This window comes from Thunnus albacares, chromosome 14 (assembly GCF_914725855.1).
Source record: "Thunnus albacares chromosome 14, fThuAlb1.1, whole genome shotgun sequence".
Taxonomy (NCBI): domain Eukaryota; kingdom Metazoa; phylum Chordata; class Actinopteri; order Scombriformes; family Scombridae; genus Thunnus; species Thunnus albacares.
In genome coordinates, this window is record NC_058119.1 from 2065034 (window position 1) to 2087776 (window position 22743).

The 22743-nt window shown below is 40.3% G+C and overlaps 1 protein-coding gene across 5 annotated transcripts in view; it reads right to left on the reverse strand.

Annotated features, from left to right (window-relative positions):
• gbf1 (golgi brefeldin A resistant guanine nucleotide exchange factor 1) overlaps window positions 1-22743 on the reverse strand; it is a 90818-nt gene that overhangs the window by 62831 nt on the left and 5244 nt on the right. For all 5 annotated transcript variants that reach the window (XM_044373855.1, XM_044373854.1, XM_044373853.1 and 2 more), the window contains one exon: window positions 21546-21612. In XM_044373855.1, coding sequence (XP_044229790.1) covers window positions 21546-21612 — 67 coding nt within the window. The remainder of the gene's footprint in view (window positions 1-21545; window positions 21613-22743) is intronic.

The following is a 22743-nucleotide window of genomic DNA, read 5'->3' on the forward strand; positions in this document are numbered from 1 at the left end:
CTGTAGACAGCGGATATACTGTATTAAATGTTTACATCCAGGCTGTTTCACTTTTGGCATTTTGATGAGGTGAGGTGGGGCAGCTGTTACCTACTGATGTCACCAGCACAAGTGGAATACTAACTATACATTGCAAAAGTCAGGAAGTTTCATTGTCATTGAGATCTCTTTTAGAAGAGAGATCAGACATACATATATACACATCACAACAAAGGGTCATGAATAAATAATGTTTTGAAGGCCTGTAAGATACATTGTATTGCAGCAGTGGGCAGTGAAAAACAGAGGATATTTCAGTCACTGACCCAGGCAATTTATTTTAAACTGGTGCTGAGAAATGCATGTTGCTATTTGGTTCAGTAGGTATCCATCATATGGAACAGGTGACATAGCTTTACCCGTTCCAGAATGTAACCTTAAAGGTCTTAGTATGCTTCAAATGAACTAGGTAGAGCGATGAGTCGTCCCACCACATTTAAAAGCCCCCCCCCTCTTCCCACCCACCCAAAAAGCAGGGCTAAAAGCCTGCCATCATACAGAGGAGTGAAATGTGAGGATACCAGCTCAAAGTTTCTCCTTAAAGGCGTTAATTGTGTTGCATTCAGCTTTACTTTCATAACTCTGTACACCCAGCCAATAGCTACATTAAGTGGACGGGATCGGTAGATGTTTGCTCCGGAAAGTGGCAAAAATGATCACATGCAGCCCAGATATTTCAGAAGTTGTTAGCCAATCTGAAAAGCGCTTCATTTGAAGCATAGTTGGGCCTTAAAGAGAGCGCAATTAATCCTTCACAAATATGACAAAATCCACCCAATAAATGATTGTAAAGGTCCAATGCGCAGGGTCTTTTTTTAATACCACATGCATTTCATAGCAGCCCTTTCCACAAAAGACACGCATGCGCGCGCCTTGGTGTCATGTAAGCTTTCCATATGCAACAGGTTGCCCTCTCCATGGCAACACTTGGTGACTTTCAAACAACAAGAGGCTTACAGGGGACATTTCTAACCACTGATGCCACACAGGCTCCGTGGCGGGGAAACATTAAAGCCTATCGGGTTTATCCCCACTGGGGCACTGAATTGCCCCGCTCAGAGTGGTTGAAGATGTCCCGGGCTGGCTTAGCAGACCAAGGCGACAACTGTCATAAATTACTCCCCTGTGGGCCCACATGTCTGCCATGTTAGAACCAGCTTTAGGGAAACTCAGGGGCAACAGGGCTGGATTTAAGGGAGCAAAGGGGCCGGGGGGTTGGGGGATGTAAGGGGGGGGGGGGGCTTGGGGGGGGGTCACCCTTCCTACAGTCAAACTGTTGCAATACCTCTTTACTCATATATGAGCAACATGTCAGCAAGAACATGGGATTCTTTTTTTTTTCTTTTGTGTGTCTATGTTCAAATTAATTTGATGTCCTAGATTAAATATTAAAAGATTCTAATGAAATGACTTTAAAAACAAAGCTTTCTAACAAAGCAGCCTTCTTTTCTGCTTCCATGAGATCCAAGTTCCCTCATTTCTTTTCATGTCAACTGGAAGAGGGGGCTGAGTGGTTGAAGAGGAGGAAAAAAACGAGCCACTCCACTGCTGTTCACATGGCAGCTCACTTCCACTGATGTATAAAGTGCACTTCCCTAGGGCTTGCTGTTTGTCATAAAACATCTCTCAGCACATAATTTAACCAAACTTGAGAGGCAAAAAGAGAAAAAAAAATGGAATACAAACATAATTTACTAAAGGGGTGTTGGACTCTAATACTGAGGCTGTTTGCCAGGAGTGCAGTAATTCTAAACCATGCCGCAGTAAGTGGCTCCTCAAAAGATACTGTGGGGTAATGTCAGACAGCTGAGCAAATGGGATGAGATCCAGGAAGTGCATTATCTTTATGAATTCATGACTAAATTTTGTACTGAAAATGAGCGAGGCGTAGGTGTTTGTAAACACATTGTCTTGTGGTCTGCTCTCACAAAAGAATGTTGAAGAGTGAAAATCTACAGTGTACAGCATAGCTTTGATGTGACTTCATTTGTCTCATTTAACTTCTGCCTGCAGTATCACTGGAGTGAAAAAAGAAACATGGTGTCATCACTACTGCACGCATCGCCCTCTCAAAAGAAGGAATTAGACTCTACAAAATCTGGAAAAAGTCAAAATCATAGGCAACTTCAAAATGAAAAGATACCTAAAAGCCATCTATGTGAAATCTATTCGTATATGGTTTCAAGTTATTTTGGTAAAACATCAAGTGAATAATTGAGTCCAATATTCAGACAACTGCTTACACTACAGGCTTTACAAGGATTAGCTCCAAACCACAAAATAGTGGGCCTTACACTCAATGTCGTACACTACAAAAGAGAGAAAAGGTGCCAGTGTCAACATATTAAATGTCTGAAAACTACACTCTATTGGGTTAAACACAAAAATGCCGACACTTACTTGCAAAATTAAAAAAAATAATGCATAATACAAGACGAGAAGAGATGTGCACAGCTCAAACTACTCCTGTTATTTTTGTTTGCTGTTAGCCCTTTCAAACATGCAGACAAATTCTTTCCCATAAAGTTGGTTTCTGCAGTGCAATGTGTCTCCCTCACACCAAGCTCGTTCTGCACACGCAAGGCTGCGCCTATCCAATCCGACTGGCATCACGGCCATGGAATGCTGAAGTCCACATTTTTCCCATTCAGCAAGGAAAAACGGCCTTTCAAAGCCAATCAGCTAGAAATGTTGCTTTGTTTTTATTTTCGACTGAACTTCCTGGAACCTATTATGGAGCTGTCAGGGATGTATATTTAGCTATGGCAACACAGGGCCTCCTCGCCCCCTTGCGCCACTGGTCATGTCACCTCTGATAAACAGAAAAACAATTGGTTATCCCTTTTGTCACCTTTAAAGAAAATGGCGTGGGTAGTGTGTCTCTGGGTGTAAGTGACAGATATCATCTGTATGGCTAAACAAAACTTCTTTATAAACAACTGTAGAGAGATGTAGAATAGATAACCATATACATATTATATTCACTTCTCTGCTTAAACCACTCAATTCTTCAGAAAGGATCGCTCCTTTCTTCAAGGGAGAACTATTCTATTCCATCACTGACACTGTGAGAAGATACCAAAACTATCAGTCACATTTAATGAGATATCCTTTCAATCTGTTCTACAATAAATCTGTTCAGAGACAACTGAATCTACTGGATGAGCATCTGTGCAGCTGTATAGCAGGAGTTCACAGGTAGTACAGTGGTGGGGAACAGTCACAATATGTCACAGTCAGACTAATTCCAGCTAAAAAGGTAAGTGCTAGCACTCTGTGCAGCTGTAATGCTCTTTGTAAAGAACAGCAAATTATAAGATTAAAAGGTTAATAACATCTGGCATCCCAAATGTCAGTGGCTGCCACATGCTCACAATTACAATGTTTTATTCATTGATTGTTTATTTTATTGATTCGTTAACAAGGACCATGTAGATAAACATCGTAATTACAATTATTTTCATTATCAATTAATCTGCCAATTATTTTCTCCACTGATCGAGTAGTTGTTTGGTCCATAAAATGTCAGAAAATGGTGAAACATGTCAATCACTGTTTCCCAGAGCACAAGATGCAACCTAAAACGTTTTCTTCTGACCTGACAAACAGTCCGCAACACAAAGATATTCTGTTTACTGTCATAGAGGACTACAGAAACCAGAAAATATTCACAATAAAGAATCAGAGAATTTGGACCTTTTTTTTTTCTTTAAAAAAATGACTCAAACAGATAGTTGGCGATTAATTCAATACTTCAATACTATTCAATACTACCGATTTATACAGCATCTAGCAGAAGCTAATATGTAGCCTCCATCTCGGTTAGAATCAAACAAAAATCAATCAATCAATAAAACAGAATCTGGACAAAAACAACTTGACAGATAAAACAGACTGAGAACATATGTATATGCATGTGTCTATATATGTATGTATTGTTTAAGACTATTCCCCGCCTTAGTTTAGTGTGTTAGCATGCAAATTAGCACTTTAACACAAAATACAGTTGAGGCCGATGAGCATGTCATTTGTTTCACAGGTTTTTTTTTTTCATTATAAACCAAAACTTTGGACTAAATGAAATTCTGACCAGATAAAAGCCCTAAATGAAAGTTGAAGAGATCACCACAAGCCTCTAAACCAGCATTAGGCTGTGAGGCAATGTCAGCATAGAGACAGAGTCAAAACTGCAGGTCACATGATGCCCACTGGCCCCAAAAGACTCTTTCCCATACACAATCATTGCAAACAATTAAAACATCTTTTCTAAATTTCACAAACAACCCAAAATCACTCTTTGTATTATTACAATTTGATCCATCAGGTTAAATATAAATTTAAAAGTCTCAAAAAGCTGTATCACAAAAATATTTTCATGCCCTTATTCAGGGCTGGATATCACCACTCATTTGATTTCCATTCACAAAGTCCAGAATCGATTCATTTCAATTTGATTTTGATTCTTGATTCAGTTGCATCACATTAATACTAATATTGCATAAAGCTCTTCTCAATTTATCCTAAGAAAAGTCTTCTATAGGCTGAACTGTCAACATATTTCCCAGGTATAAAACTATGGACCAACATGAAGTCTGCTCATTCATTCATCTGCACTGTTTGTATTTGCGTTTGTGTTGATAAGACATCAGTCTGTTAGCTGCTATCTAGCGTTAGCTCTCTGGCAGGTAAGGACAGACTGAATACAGCAGAATCAGCATAAAGTCCACTTCCACGGCTTCACATCTTGTAGTCAGAGATAATGTCTCGTAAAAGAGCTCAGATCAGTGTGTGGAGTCTTTTTCCAGTCTGTTCCTCTCATAGATGTGATCTCTAGATCCGCTACAAGATAGCGTCAGCTAACCACCCTGAGTCACAACAGTCCCATAAACTGCAGCAGGTCCATAGACTGTAACTAGTCATGTCGCACTTTACAGGACTGTCCTGACTCAAGATGGCTAATACAGCCAGCTATCATCTGGGCTACTTTTTAACTTAAAATAAGATTTTTGTGCAAGTCGTAATAATAATGCAAAGATTGATCTCTGGATTTCAAGGATTGATTGTGGATCATTTTAATACGAATCACAATTACTCTTTTGCATCCAGCCCTAACTTTTATAATGTATGTGTGGCTAGTCAGTAATAAGTCAGTCAGCTCAGTCATAGAAGGATTATAATGCTCATGCTCTATCAACCCAAAATCACAAAAGCCTGAGGAAGTCTCCCAGTGAGCAACGGTGACTGTACAAGAAGTCATACCAATCCATTCCAAATGCTGCTGAGATATTTTACTTGGACCAAAGTGGTGGACTGTGGTGATTGAATAAGACTGCCATCCCTGGAGTTGTGTGTTAAGCTGGACTGACAAAAGAAATTCTTCTGACAATGAAGATCACTACTTACTTTCCAGTACCGGCCCTGGTTGTCTACAATGCACTACAGCTTTCTTTTCTATAGCAACACTCTTTCTTTGAAATTACTAGGGGCACAAAAAGGGCAATGTAACAGTATTGGTTTTCAGTAAAAAATACAAATACGAAAACAATATGTGCTAAAAAAAATGCGTGTGTGGGTACCATCCAAATATGTTCAGTCTAAATACATGTGATAGTCAATCAAGAGATCAAACTGTTCTCACTACTTTGCAACACTGAATAACACTTCCTTTCTTTATTTTGTCAGTAAATTGAGAGTCATAGATGGTTTAAATGAATAAATGGTATCCGTTTCTCAAAGAAAATGTACAAAAGTTGCTCTTGTTCACCCTGTTTTCTCAGAGCACATACAGTCTAAAACCCAGACCAATACATCTGTGGTGTTGAGTTTAAAGGAATCTGAGCTTTGAGCCCTGAGTTGGTTTGACCTATACTTGACTCAACAGTAACACTGCTGCCCACTAGTTCACAAGTTCATTCTCCCTTAACCTCTGTGTCTGACCCCTTACGACACCACAACACCAACCCCACTCCAAGTCTACTCTGTCAACCAACTTGCCCAGAAGACCCCCCCCCACCCCCACCCCCAGTTGCACTCCACAGGTCCTCCCAGGTCGTAAATTTAGTGACATTTCACCACTCATAACATGCTCAGCTCCTGCCAGTTTAGCAGGAATTTTTACAGTTTAAAACCAACATAGACATATCTGCATAGCTGGGATGGCTGCTAGCTGCCATGTGCATACAGGCGCTGGTCAGGCTGGGAGGAGGCAGAGCTCAGAGAGTGGTGCTCCTCTCACACAGGGATTATGAAGTACAATGGACAAATCTAGGGATAAATATCTCCAACTGCTATTCACTACATTATTACCACCTGTGGGGGAACCATAGAGGTATATTTAAATCACACATGTATTTCCTCACTTTTACTGCAGCTATATCTCTAGTGTTTCCATTATAAACGTTATGACTTATTTTAGTTTTTATTAGAATTTTAATATCAAGAAATAAATGTAAGGTGATGTCAGTTTTTAGTTATTATTTTACAATTGCTTTGGATTCGTTTCAACATGCACAACACAGGAAGAGCCAAACTAACTTTAACTAGCTTATCACCACACATCACTAAATCACTGTAACACTTGCAGACCTGTCTAGTAATTTCTAATTCAAAGTGTAATGTGTTGAGTTTGTTGCGTAGTGTTAATGTTGATGATTCCAGTTTTCTTGGAACAGAAAACTTTGTATTTCACTCTTCCTGTGTGGACAAAGCTTCCCACTGGTGTCCACACTCAGCAGCAGTAGGGTAAGCCTTCAGCTGTGCAGTTATTAAGGATGAGATGGTCTTCCCTGCTTGAACCCAAACTTTATCATTTAGGCTGATAAAAATGTACCCACTTCATCTTGCTCAGTGTAGGAATTAATTCCCTGCTCATAATAAGAACAAGGATTGGTTGCTTAAAAATTCATAATCTCCTTTAATGTAAACACATACAAAGCCATTCATATTTCACCAAGAATTACTTCAACCTCAGCTCTCTACAGCTCAAATTAATAAGTCCTTTTCTAAGCCACATCGCTGTGCCAAAGTTGTAAAGTCCAAAGCCGTGAAAAAAGGCAGGCCGTAGAGCAGGGAGTGAACATGGTCGTACATATCGGCAGGTCTATTTTGCTTTCAGAGCAATCAACACCTTCTTGTTGTCCCAGGTTGTTAGCATGTCTCCTCGTCAGCTGCACTGGGCCATATCGGCCTGCTCGGCTCCCTCCCCTGTCACCAGGCCAGCTTTTGTCAAAATTTGTTATCAGCGGCACTGATCCCGCTCTATTTAAGAAGGGGTGCGTCAACAGGTTTAAGGCACTCCTGCTACATGTGTCACCTCTTTTTGATTCAATATTTGTGCTATGAAATGTGGGCAGTTGTTTAATAACACCCTTCCCCCTAAGCATGCCTGTACTCCTCTCCCCACCAGTCACCCTCCCACCATCCCTCGACAAGAAAGTTTTGACCCATGTCACCTTTACACACACACACACACAGACAGTTCTTTCAAACCCCCCAGCTGCAGCCCAGAAATAGGACAGCTTTTTTTAATTCTACTCAAAGGCGAGTGCCTTGTGCCAGTTTCTTGTTCCATGCTCAAACAGGAGAGGGATGACAACCGAATGGATGTTCTACAGAGATTGTCAAGTGATTTCAATGAAATGAAAATCAGCCTTTCCATGTTCAGCAAACAAGGTCCCATAACAGCTGTGTTAGTTTCCTCAACAAAAACTATGGCAAAACATATTTCACAGCCTTTTCCCACCAGTGAAAACTAAATAAAAGTAAACTTTCTAGTCATTTAGTCAACAAATAAAAACTAAACAAGAATCTAAAAAATAGACAAATGGACAAATAAACTAAGTAATGCAGTCTTTTGTCCAAGGACTAGAATTCATCTGCAGAATCATACATAGTTCCTGATTGGTAAAATAGTATCCCCCACTGCCATAAAATATACTTTTTTCACAAGTGTGGCCACTAGCTGGGACCAACAACAGATACACACAGGCCAGCACGTCCAGATTTATAAAATGGTTTGTTAACGTAACATCAAGGACTGTGAATATAATGTTGACTAAAACTAACAGCAAGAGGACTAAAATTCAATGCATTCAGCTTTAGGTTTCATGTGAGTGAATGTATTACTTGAAATAAAAAGCCATACTTTGTGATGAGGGCCTAACAAGAAAATAAATCCCAGATAGTAAGTATATGGACAAGGGCCCGACTGATACTGGATTTTTGGGGCCGATACCGATATTAGGAGGTAAAAAAATTCCAATATCAATATATTTGCAAATAATTTTATAAATACAGAATAAATACAAAAACAGCAGTGATGCCTCAAAGTGGTTATCAAATACTTGTGACAAAGCTATGTAAAGGAGGCATGACATTTTACAGTTTAACAATAAACTTTATTGTATAAAATGACATCGTTGCACTGAAATAGTAAACTTCACTAGGAATTCAATAATTATAAATAACTACAAATAAAAAAACAGAACAAAAAAAAAACAAATGTACATATATATATTAAACTTGGATTAAGAAAAATGATCAAATATACATAAAATGCTGCTTATATGACTTTAAGGAATAAGAAAATATATATCCGTGCATGTCGGTCAACATATAAGCCGATATCATCATATCTGTGATAGGCCAATAATATCGGCTGACCCGTATATATCGGTCGGGCTCTAATTTGGACAGTTACATATTTTTTATTCAAGTCTCAGTTTTAATTTGAGTAGGTTTACATTAATATAGAAAGAAGTGTTGGAAATACAGCCCTTTTAACACAAAGTGCCCAAAGTTTAGGGGTTCAAACGTTATTGGACAGATACACATGAAGTCATGAAGTTATCTGTTAAAAGGGCTGTGTCTCACACACAGTTCTTTCTATGTAGTTTCCAATTACTTTATTACAATTTGAATGTGCTGAAGCACAGAGAACAAAAAATGTGTAACTGTCCAAATACTTATGGTCTGGACTGTATGTATCTGTGAGAATTTCAGCTTGAGACCAATGTGCGATACAATGCTTAGCTAATTGGATATGTGTATTACAATGTCCGTGGTCACAGCACCCTTATGGGGCATGAAATAACAAGCAGCTGTGTGTGTCAGGAGACTTCACGTGTGTGTGTGTGCTCAGTTTGTCTGCGTGTGTGTGTGGGAGGGATGGCTGCTGAGAGGTTTATTAACCCAGTCCATCAAGGCAGTGTGGGATTCACACTGAGACGCCCAAGGCTTAAGGATGTGAGCGCCACACAAGCTAGACAGCAAGACAGTGCCTCTCCGCAATACTAATATGGGCCCTTATTTTCTAGCACAACAACCCCCCATGCCCTCCATCCCCCTCCACAGCCAACACCTCTATACCAGCACTGCTTCCACAGCTACAGACTGTGTGCTTTGTTTTGACCAGCTTTGCTGTCCTACTGAGGAGATTATCAACAATAGTCTCAGTTCTTTACCAATGATTTTCATTGTCATTCACTCTGCAAAATAATGTCTGTTTATGATAATGATCACCAGGGTAGTGTGAAGCCTAGTTTACAGGACTTTACCCTATATAACTGTCAGTGTGGAATTACAGGGCTCTGTCAAAGGTGCAGCGGATTTAAAGACCCTATTTTAGTCCACCTTCTCACAAACACATTTTACAACCATGGTATGGCAACATAGCAGACATCAGAATGATGGCAACGCCATTAAGTAGCCATGACTTATGCACTATCCACATAATACAACTCCCTGAGAGGACTAGCTAATGTCAAACAGTTCTGTGGCATTAGCATACTTAGCCATATGTATGTTGCGGGTTGTTTTTCAGCAATGAACTGTTTTCGACATTGTCTCATGAACATAACTTACCACTCTACACTGTGCAACAAGTGTTAAGCTCTCAGCATGGTCCGTGCACATGATCTCCTCTGTGGGTGTGTGCGTACTGTCCACAACAATTAATGTGTACATACTCACATAAGCCGCGCTCTAGTTCATGTGAGAGTTACCATTGCTCTCCGACACCGCAGTAGGCACTGTGGACTAATCCAGTGGTTCCCAACTGATATGGTCATTTTGACTGGGTCATAAGCAACTGGATAAATGTAGCTATAAAAAACTAAATTTACTTTCAAATGCAGCGAGTTTCCAGCATCATGCTTTTATTTTGAAGTATCAGTTCCCACTTCATGGTTAGTAGCAGCGCTATAACATGCAACTTAACAGTATGGGTAGCCTATCGATGCCAGCTTTGGGAAGCATCACTTGCCTTACAAGTCTGTTGAATGCAGTGTCTTTCAGAGATGGAAATGAAGCTCTGGCACCACAGGCTGAACCAAACTGACAGAATATATTAATCTGAACTTACACTGAACACAAAAAGAAGAAAAATAAGCGTTAATGCAGTAAAGTACTGGTCGGGCTTGTACCAGCTTAAAAGCAACTAATTATCAGCTCAGCAGCTGTTTTGCCTTGTTCTTTCTATTATTTGCATGTTCTGCTGTAAAATAAATTGTTTCAGTATAAGTCTAGCAGTGTAAAAAAGTTTTACTAGTTTAGGCTAGTAGTTTAAAACTTGGTTTAAATAAGACTGAATTACTTGTAGGCTAACTGCAACTGAATGACTCTAGTTTTGTTTAAATGTTCGTTTAAAGCCATAATTGCTCTCTCACTGCAATGCTTCCTATTGTTTCTAGTTTAAGCCTAGTTGTACTTCAGTTAGCCTGTTTTAGTTTCATTTTGTGAAGGGGCAATATTAGCTCTGTCTCCTCACAACAGGAAGGTTGGTAGTTTGAATCCAGAGAATCCACATCCAACAGGTGGAATGGATTGATGGAAATATACTGAATGGGTGTTGAGTTGGTGGATAGACCAGTTGGGAACCACTGGACTAATCTACACAGAGGAAGGCTGCTGGGTAGATTTAGTTTTAGTTTAAACCTTTACAGTGGCTGTATGTTGCCAGTGTAGTGTATTTTGTTCTTCTCATCTTTATAAACGCATAGGTTATGAGATTATCATATCATCATATCTCAAAAATATATGACAAAGTCTGTCTTGCTCCCAGGTTTACTGACAATACAGCGGTAAAACCCTTGCATTTCAAGCAAAGTTTAATGAAATTTTGTTCAGTTTGTCTCATTTTGTTTCTAATTACCACAATGTTGCTAATGATTGATAAAAATGTAATTGGTTTACCCATGGTCATAACATCTTGCTTATTCTTCAAAAAGAGGAAATGACCAAAAAAAAAAAAAATTGCAAGGTATAATGCTCACTTGCACTGGTGGCAAACAACAACGGTCTCAAGAAATCTAAACACTGTCACTAAGCACTGTCACCATTTAAACTCAACCAGGGTGAAGCATGGTGCTGAGGCTTGTTTCAGTGTAGGAACTACAGTATGGACAAGAAATGGATCAATCAGTCTTAAACACACCATCTACTTTCTTTGGTGTTTGTCAGCTAATGAGTGGACACTGAGTTAGTTTGTCTAACTGCTATTTCCAAGGACACGTGACACCAAATAATCTGATAAAAATAACTACAAAATGGAGGTTCAAATCTCAAATAATCACTAACAGCTTAGTTGTAAAACAATGTAAAAAATCTAGATTAGTCAAATATGACTATGACTATGACTGTAATAGATGCAGCAGATGTTAGCTGATGTTTGCTGACTGGCAGTGTACGTCGTATGAATGTCAGTGAAAGACTGTTGTCGATACTCACCAAAAATATACAGTCATACACTGTAGGTCATGTCAACAAAATTCAGATGTCCATGAACCCTGCCTCGCATGTGAGCTAAACTTAGAGACGCAATCATTTACACATTGAAAACTTACACTTGGCACCTCCAGAAATTGTCAATACCAGCTTGTATAGTCAATCTTGAAAATGCTGTTGGGCCAATCAAAGTATCGCCACATGCCCAGCACGAGTCTGTTTTTAGAGCAGACCTCCAGTGAAGAGTGGGCACTGGATTCAGAGGTGTTGAAACATCCCAAACCCTACCTTAATACCCCCTGTTTATTAATGCTCTCAGCTCAGTGTGGAGTAATTAAAGCAACACTGAACTCAAAGCCCATTAGCTCAGGGGTAAACTTAAGTGAGGTGGGTGTCGGTGTCTCGTGCTGAACTCCAATTACCACCTCATAAGAATATGCTTAACAGAACATTAAAACACAATCCAGGTTGTACAGGGGAAAACACTAAATCCAGTCACAGCTGACAACATAGATAAGGTCTAGACCTTCACTGATCCAGTCTGGACTCTGAGGACCAAGGCTGGAAAAGAAAACGGCTGGCACTTTTTACTACTACTACTTTGGTGGAAATATCTACCTAGTACACACTAAAAGACTGATTCACTATATTCTTTGAATGTAGCGTTTGAGATCATCATTATTCTTTGGAAAATTATGGTTTATTACAACTTGCGTTGCATTTTTGTAGCTCTGGCCAACGGGTCCATCAGAAATGATAAGAGATCACCAAAGTAATAACTGTGATTTCAGAACATGGCTACAGGACCAAAGGGGCAACAAACAGGAGGGGTCTGACAGTTTTGCCAGATTTACAAAGGCACTTTATTTGGAGGTAAAACCGAAGGTGAGTACACCACAATGTTGTTCTAACCACTCATTGCACAGGAAAGCTGAGTATGCACAACTACAGTGAGTATGGAAGGTTAAAGTTGGACCAGGAAGTCAGGCTGCAACACCGTGAATGTATGACTGGATACAACGATCAAAGATGACGCCCATTCATTCCTATGAAAGTTGCTCAGTGGTATGTGAAGCCAGAAAGTTTGCCATATTTTCGCACGCTTCCTCATGCCTCCACATTTTTGGGCCCATAGAGCTGAACCAATTAGAGCATTTGCACCAGAGACTTCCGCTGGCTGAGACATCTGACTTCCAGTTGACTCCCCACTCACATGAAAGGGATCAAATAATTTAATATAATTTATATAATATATAATTTAATATAATATAGACTTTTCAAATATCACTGGACTGAGTGGATCAAACTCTGATAATAGTCATTTCATAGAGTTTGTGACACTCAGAAAAATGTTTTCACTGTATTATAGCCACTCCTTTTCCAATGACTGTGTGTGGGGTAAATGCTTTTTGGGCCAGTGTGCATCATAATTACACTGTTCACCTTTGTTTTCTCTTCGAAGTAAGTATGTCTAAGCTGGAGGTTTGTTTTTCATCCTGTATGATAGTTTGATTACTTGTGCTTGTTGCCCAGTTGAACCTATTACATGTTGCCACATTTCAAGATTTCACCAGTTAACTGGGAAGTACAATATAATCACATCACAACCAATACAACTGATGGCTGTAGATATGAAAATAAATCCCATGTTGTAGTAAACTGTAGGTTTCCTTTCAGTCTCACACAGAATAATATTACCACTTTGGATGAGTCATACAAACTGGGACAATAATTTCTAAGTGAGACCACTATTAGTACTGTTAAGTGTTTTGGATAAAAGCTTTACAAATATATTAATGCAGTCCATTATGGTGAATGTGTTTCACATACACATTTCACATAATCACAATATTGACAGTGATAACAGTGATCAATTATGTTGATGCAACCTGCTTAAAGGGACAGGATAGTTTAGATGATGACAATACGTGGTAATCATTCTTTCCCAATTAAGAGCATCTCTGTATTACTAAACTCATTTGACACCATTTCTGGAGTGAATGATATACACAATTGTGTGGAAACTCCTCCATGCGTGCAGGAGGCTTTAGTGTGAATGCACAGCACATTTCTTCTGTCCAAGCTCTGGCCCAGCCTGCCCTCCTCCTCCTCTCTTTTGGGGCTCATGGGGGCTAGTTTGTTTTGCTCACATCTTGCCCACTGTTCCTGTCAGCACATCCAGATCCTCCGCGGCACCCTCGACCCTCTCTTCCCTCTAACCCTCAGCCCCCCCGTCCTCCCCACCCTGCAGACACCCGGCATGATTAATAGCCCTCTGCTGGGACTCTCCATCCACTCAGCACATTGTTGAGAGCCTCTGAAACAGGACAACAGTTGCATCCCCTCTTCACACTGGGCCTAAGCCCTGCCTGTCAGTCCCCGGTTAGGGCACTGTTAACTGGCCAGATTTACAGCTACTAACCAGCACTAGGTGGCAGCCTGTCTGGGGAGTGGGAGACACTCCGATTAATCATAGCTCTTTTGATGGGGACTTTTACAACTGGCGGGCCAAAGGCTTGCCACTGTATAACACCTGTATAATCCAAGGGCCTCCCATCAGCCATCAATCACAACTGCACGCACCAATGCAGCTAGTATTTATATTCTCTGTGGTATCATGGCATTTAGTTTGTTTCATTAAACAGTAATGATGAACTAAATCAAAAAACAACATCAATAAACTCAACATAAAAAACCAAATCTCCAATAATGGTGATGTAGATCAATGTAAACTGTTTTGAACTGTTGGTCAGACAAAACAAGACAACTGAAGATGTAACTCTGAAAAGAGCTCTGAAAAGTCAAGATGGGCATTTTCATTATTTTTGACATTTTAAATACAAAACCATACATTTAAAGGTAACTCCTCCATTAATCAGTAAAGCCTATGACAATAAAGGCGAAAAATATAGGGTGCTAAAATGTAGTATTACATGAATACATAAGATGCAACCTTCTATATAGTTATAAATTAGAGTGGCCCCCTAAAAATTGCTTAGTCGCTACATCAGTCGATGAGCCACTGAGTCAACTCACACTTTGTCGGTCAAATTGCTGCCATTTTTAAAATCCACGTCATTACACACGGAGAAACACAGGGTGACAACATGACAGGATGCAAACTTTTCCAGATTCTTGTCTCTAAATGATCTAAATACATAACTGTGATGGAAACGGAGGACAGCGTGATGCAGAGGAGAGAAAATGTGTTTCCTTCTCCAAACTCAAGCGCCGATGTTAAATGCAGCAAAGTCGGCTAAACTCCTTTTTAAACAGACACGTACCAGTGTCTCCACCGTCCAGTCTGATCCACTCTTCAGCTGACAGGAGAGATGCTCCATGCTGCGCTTGGCTTTTAGAACTGAACTAATACCAGGACACACTTTTTATTTCTGTGACTGTGTGGAAATCTGACGTTTTCACATCACAAATGATGAGCAACTGCATTAAAACACAAGTCTTACAGGTAAAACATGAGACTTATGTAGCTGTTATATCAGTTTAGTGCAGGGCAGGTGCACTTGATTTGACTGTAGCTGCAGTAACTGGGTGGAGATATGAATAATATTTCTAAAAGGACACTGTATTGAACAAAGAAACAAAATGTAATAATGTTGTTTAGTATGTGGACCTATACGAACGAAATATATGTAACAGGATAAATCTAGAAAAATGTAGGTTAAATGAGAATATGAGAACATGTCACCCAGGACATTTGAAGAAAAAAAAAGCTGGCAAGCTTCACACCTTCAGCCACTTTAAAGAAATTTCGGTCTAAATTGAGGATCAAGAAGTGTGCAGGTTAATCACCATAACATTTTATTTACTGCCAACTGGAACCACTGGAGCAAAATCTGCCAAGAAATGTATATATAGAATAAAGATACCAATATTATCTTGAATGTCTTTGCACGCATGAGAAATAAGAAATAAGATCAAAAATATCATCCTGTTAGTGAGTCGGACCAGGCCGCGAATATTAAGGGATTAATTTATCCAGGTGGTATACCCGCACAACATTAGCCTGAGGAAATCAGACAAACACTAATGTGAGTAACAACTCTGCCCACTCAGTTTATTGTCTTTTGACCGTGTAATAAAAATAACACTGACAGCAGGACTGAGAATCTATCTCATGATCTCATACTTAAAGCTACAGGACACCAGGGCCACGCGGCAGACATGTTAAGAATTGCCATGAGGTGGATTCTCCTTGCTCTGAATGCCTCCGTGAGTAAACATATTTGCATAAGTGGCTGAGCGACATGAATTATGGTTCCTCTTCCTCGGCATTTGCCAGCTGCCTTCTGCCGGTTCAATTGGGAGTGATATATGTGTGAAGATCAGGTGGCAGGGAAGTGGAAGGGGGGGGCGGGGGGGGGGGCAGGGGGGTATAAGGCCACAGTCAGTTCCCAAGTGCTCGGGCTGCGACCCCCGGAGGCCCGCCAGCGCCTGCCTGACCACAGCTGGGGACTGAGACGACACACACACACACACAAGCTTGACCTTGAAATGAGACTAAGAGGGGCGGCATGTGTGCATTCCCTCTTGATGACTGACATGATGGTAAAATGTGATGAATTAGTGAGGTTGTCAGTAACGCATGGATTAGGCTTTGTGAAAACAAAAAGAGAACATTTTAAAAACAAAACTGGCGTTGTACTGGTGCCACTGAGCACCTTCGTTTTATTGCAGTAGATAAAATAAATGAATGAGTACATATTATAATAATTCTTACATGTTAGAGACTCAAAGAATGCGATTAAAAATACATAAATTTTCTCATAATTTTCCTTATTCCATGCCAAATTACCTCTGCTTTGTGCTTTGCTTATGGGAAACCCAGATAATTATTGGAAAGGTCAGCTGGAGTATAATCAAATCATCCTCCACAATGTTCATTCTGCAAATCCACTGCCATGCACCCTGATATCTACCTCTGGTGCCGTGCTGGTGATTCGAGTCAATTAGAGGTGTGCTTGTGAATTTCGTTAGTGTTTGGATGAAAGGGAGAAAGCTGTCAGTCAAAAGGCCACTCTGGCTTTGTATCTATGGGGCTGCTAGGAGCTCTAAACCTGTATTTGTATGAATAAAAATGAAGGGATTTAGGAGCAGACTGTTTCTTCTGCAGACTTGTCAAAAACCTGACCTTCGCTGCAGCGGAGGGGGTCGATGGGAGAGGAGGGTGGAAGGAGAGAATTGAAGATTTGAGAAGCTGAGGCTCAGTGACTTCTGCATAAAAAAAGGTGTTACTGGGGAAAAAAAAAAATAGGTGAGCGTTAGAGGAAATAAAATGTATGTCAGAACAAATGGCTGTTCTCCACACACGCTTACTCTCTGAGGTATAGTCCGGCAACAAAATAAATCCAAATTATTCAACGAGAGATGGAGACAGATTTGTCTGTGTGATGACAATCTTATTCAGGAGAGACACCTGTCAAAGTCACGTGAGAGACAAAGACTCAATCTGCAGCTCAAAACCATGTTTCACATCTTACAACACCAAATACAATAAAGATCTTGGAGCCAATTCGTCACTATTAGTCACTTGTTTTTAATTCCAATGTAGCGCCTGGATTAGGTGCAGCATGGCCCACATGGCTGTTCCTATCATCACAACTGCTACTGGTCCATGTGGCCAACTGATGAACTCTAACCATACCACAACGCTTACGACATCAAGGTCCAAAATGTCAAGAAATAATGTAAAAAACAATCAACCAAATGTGAGTTTTTGAACTTATGATGACAAACAACTTAGAACTGAGGCTTTAAGGAATAAGGCATATGTCTTATCATTAGTATTTCTTTGTTTTTACCCAATGTGTCAAATGTCTACATCATGAGAATCCAGATATAACAAAATCCAAAAAAGGTTATTTTCAAAAAGTAAAGTAGATGATAGCTTGATACTAGTCTTGTCTTGAGTCACGACAGTCCTGTTAACTGTGATGTAAATAGTGAAATACACACGCACCTGTAGCAGTTTGCGGGACTGCCGTGACTCCAGGCAGCTAGCTGACTCTATCTGTCTCGTCGTAAATCTAACAGTCGCATCTATGAAAAGGACAAACTGAAAAATACTCACTGATCTGCTCTCTCGGTTTACGTTTGTTGATGAGGCATTATGTGGTTAGGAGAGGTGAAAACACGGGAGTCAGCATAACAGTATGTGGGTTCTAAAGTTCAGTTTGTCCCTGCCATGTAGCCAGGTAGCTAACACTGACTAGCCAGCTTTCTGCAGATACCAGGCTACAGGAGCAGATCGATGAATGTGCCTTGTGACTTTTCTGCTCTATCTGATCTATCTAAAACTGATTATTAAAGTGAACATGTGCTACTCAGTTCAAGCATCTACCACAGCTGTGTGGGATAACCTTTGTTTTTTCAATATGCATGACGATGAAAGCCTTGCTAGTGATGCTGATCTATCAACTGTTTTGCACATGAAGTCTTTTCCTGCAATCTGCAGCAAAAGATAAATAAACTGAAATTGTAAATTGCCTCCAAGCTTGAGAAAAAAAAAAGGGAGAAAAAAAGAGATTTTATGTTTTTTGGACCATATCACCCAGCCCTAGTTCATGGTAATGTTTTCCATCAACCCCAAAGTAAAGCACTAATAGGCCCATTTGACCGCTTCCCAGACAATGCTTAAACACTGTATCACCGCTTATGTTGCACTGTTGCACATCTCACTAACACCCAGTATCCATCTGGAAAATGAATAAAAAGCCTTAATTTGCCATGCTAGCATGCTTATATTAAAAAACACTGGTCTTTAGGTTTAAAACCAAAGGACTTTTATAGGACAGAAACTCACATAATTTCTGCAAGCAAGTACACATTTAAAGACAGATGCTGGCCACAAAGCTGTGGAAAGCACTCAATTATATGGGTCTAATGAGGTTAGGGATGGACATTAGGTATCAGGCTCAATCCAAACCATCCCGTTTTAATCGGATGATAGGCTCCTGCTTCCTGGGTCTGATTTGCCTGGCTGACTAAGCAAGGTGGAGCTGAGGCATCTCAACACATGGTCCATTACTGACCCAGCTTCTGCAACTGTGCTTTCATTGTTTGGGAGTCCAGAGAGAACTTTACATTTTCCAGGAGTTGGAGGAAACTTTTTTCTCCTTCCTTTCAGAAAAGAGAGACAACACTTCCTTTCCCAGAACAATTTATCTCTCTGCTTGACAAGACTCCCTGCTATATTTACCCAACTAAAATTGCAGATGATATACTTCCAGCTGCACTACTCTCCAGCTCTATGGCACATGGTGCTGTCAATCACGCTGGCTAGAACAGAACAGAAACCCTCAGCCAGAGAGAGAGAGAGAGAGAGCAACAGAGATGGAGAGAAAGAAAGAAAGAAAATAAGAGAAGAGAGACAGAGAGGGGCTGAGAAATCTTGTGGGGACTAATTCATATTTCCTTTGCTGGTTGGCTTTTGTTGTTAGAGGGAGCGGAGATACACACTAGAGTGAATGGAATTACTGGGCTTTCATTAAGCAGACAGCTGGGCCGCTGCGAAGCCTCAGAGCAGCAGCACAACACAGCCCACCCGCAAGATTTCCTACCAAAATATTGCTGTGTTTCTGTATGAAAGACAGAGGCAGAGAGATCTAATAGGTTGTTATGCTGCTGCAAAAACATAAATTGATCAGTATGTCAAGCACAGAATTCAGCTCTACTGTGGTTATTTGATCTCCATTTTGACTCTCATCAGAGTAAGGATGAAACATTTGAGAGGCCGGGTGCACATGGGATTTGGGCTTAAGGATGCAACAAGGCCTTCAAACATCCTTGACATGGACTCATTACTTCATGCAAATGTTCAAAAAAAGATGAAAAAAAATATTTCAGTTTTTTATTTGACTTCCATTCAAGTTGAACACAATAGCTGTGGTGAAATCAGTCTAAGTGACAGTAACAGAGGAATATAGGCTTTTGATGATTTGCAGACAGAAAAGAAAGGGTTATAGAGAGAGGAAAAGGAAAAGAGGAGGGTTAACCAGAGTGGTGGATTCCTCGACCAGAAGCGCCTGTCCATCTTACAGTGGCAGAGGCATTCCCTGGAGGGAGGCAGCAACGGTGGGGGCTCAGGCTGCGCAGCTCCATGTGTTGAATCTTTCCCATTGCTTACAACTGGAGCTGTAGGGCTGTAGGAGCTGCCAGGACTCTCATTGCAAAGGCATGACAACATGCAGGATTGTCCTCAGAGCCAGCTTGATTCTCTCAGTAGGGGGGGGGGGGGGGGGGGGGCTGCCAGACAGCACCACTGCATCTCCACACTTAGACTCACAAATAATCAGTCACCACATGTAGTGCTAGTGTGATTAGACTAGGAGAAAAGCCTTGTTCAAACTTTAACGTGTAAGCCCTGCACAGAGATGCCAGTAAGGGTATGCACTTGTTTGGATGCCGAGAATGTGTCACTAATACACAGTGCAGACAGGAGTTCAGGCTTTAATAGTTAATAACAAACAGAATATCTATGTGCAGGTACCAAAACAACACAATGTTGATGCTCTTTTTCCTGAAAGGCTGTCCTACAATAGGCTTAGTCACATCAAACTTTTAGAACATGCCACTTAATGCCTATAGTTTTGAAGCAGCCACTGAAAACACTTGGCACATTTGTTGAAGCTTCCTGTGTACGAGGGCTGCCTCCCTAAATGTTCTTCATCTGTTGAGGAGCCCCTGGTTTGAATCTCATTTTGTCTATAAAAGCATCAGGACTTTTTTTTCACTCTATACAGAGAGACACAGGATAACAGCATTGCAGGCTACAAAGTTTTACATACAGTCATCTGAAAATGACCTACCTGCAAACTTTACTGTGATGGAAGTAGAGAGAAGGGTGATGGAGAAGGGGGGCAGAGAGTTTTTACTCGCCCCGCTACTCACTTCCAATGTGATATAACTATCATTAAGAAGCATCCATTTTATTTATTTACAGTCTTCAGGTAGGAAAACATGAGACTTTGATATGTAGGCTGTTATACTTGGCCCACATGTTATAACAGGCCATTTCACATTAGTCTAAGTAAGGTATACTGATAAAAATGCATCAGTAATAATGTTGAGTATTCTTAATATTTAAAACATTCATCCAAATTGGCAAATTAGTCAACTTTAAATACTCTAATTCAACCCTTTTCATGTAGGGAGACACTTGCACTGTACATAACATTTGCCTCCACATAACATTTAACTTCATTGTCTTCTCATAATAAGGACAATTTTACAGAAGATCGACCAACAGCATTACTGGGACACCTTGGGACTTTTTAAAATGATCAAATGGAGAAAATCTCTTACGCCGTAAGATGTTGAGAAATAATATTGACAAGTGTGAAAGGCCAAGATGTTTCTCAGTGGAAATCTACTGAGCACACCTGATTAAATATCACCTTACTGTTGAGACAAAAAATGGGAAAAGGCAATGCGAGTATACTCAAATTCACAGTCCTAATTCCCTGAGGTTTATTCAAGTAATGTATTAACACAACAACAATTGGAGGACAAGAAAAAAAACTTAGTGAAGGGTAGCTTCCACTGTGCGATCTTTCCTGAACATTGGCAGAATCAGACGTGAAGTTTTTCTGCAGATTTGGGGTGTTTTCACTCCTAACCTGCTTTGTGCAATTCAGACAAACTCTGGTGAATTGTTTGGTTTGTTTATGGTGATATGACAGTTGTAAGTCAAACATCTTGACCTGAACTGTTACTGATACCATCACCTTCCGCCCAACCTACAGTATACCACCACAGCACCCACATACCTTTTATGTTGTTGAGTATTTCCTTGAGGTGGCCAAAGCTGTTCAGTAGTGGGTCTTGTTCTTCATCCTGGGTAGAGCAAAAAACATGATCAGAAATCATGGAAGCATAGGAGAATTTGCTATTTAGGGTGTTCAGGATGCTCAATCAGGGTGTATTCAGTTAAATGTGTGCTACGAAATCAACTTTTTCTTGTAATAAGTACAGTACTTAGTATCTTCTAGACAAAAACAGTAATGAGCGATTTAGCAAATGTATATATCTATCTAAATGTATCTTTTATGTATCTACAGTATATCTATGTACAGGCCTGTCACAATAATACATTATAGACTTATCATATGATATATGGACATGACCTTGATCATTTTTGCTGACTTTGATATTGCCCATTGTGTTTACATGCATGGTTTTTTACATGAGATTGCCACCAGGTGTGTAGCGAGTGTACGGTCAAGACAGAGCGAGAGACAGAGAGAGAGCGGGTGTGTGACAGTGACACTGGTGCTGGCGACCGGAGCGGCAGCAGAGAGTATGAAGTTAGCAGTATAGCGGAGAACGTAGTGGTGCAGTGTGTGTACAATCTTGAGTATTTGTCAGTGAATAAACGCTACAACTCCTCAAGACCCAAGCCAAGTTCCTGTGTCTTCCTTGCCATCTGCTGATTAAAGTGAAGGGGGTTAGCCAATAAGTTAGCGACAATGGGTTAGCCTAACCTGACCAGGCTCACTTAAGGTGGTCTGACCTTTAAGGTGGACCTCAGGTGGATCTCAGCCGTTCCTAAACAGAGAACGGAGAAATGTCTGGCTGCTGAGTCTCTCTCAAGTTTTGCTGCTGTGTTGGTCATAAAGTTGTTTTTGTTTTCTTTTTTAAGACCAACAGAAACAGACTTATGTCCTATGAACTATTTAACTCATAAAATCCTGTTTTTGTGAGCATCACACTCGCCTCAATAAATAAAAACAGCTCCTGACATTTCTAGAAACCCAAAACTCTCCCAAAACTCTTCACTCCCACTAGTGAACACATGCTGGGGGTGTGTAGGTTATGTTTGTAGGCTGCAGGTATGGTGTAAGTGAATAAAGTGAAGCTAGGGAGCACCTCCCAAATAGGTAAGTATCGTATTTAAACCAATGTTACCATGTTAACTGCAACTATGGCATAAAATGGTCTTAAAATGCCAATAATATCGTTTATCGC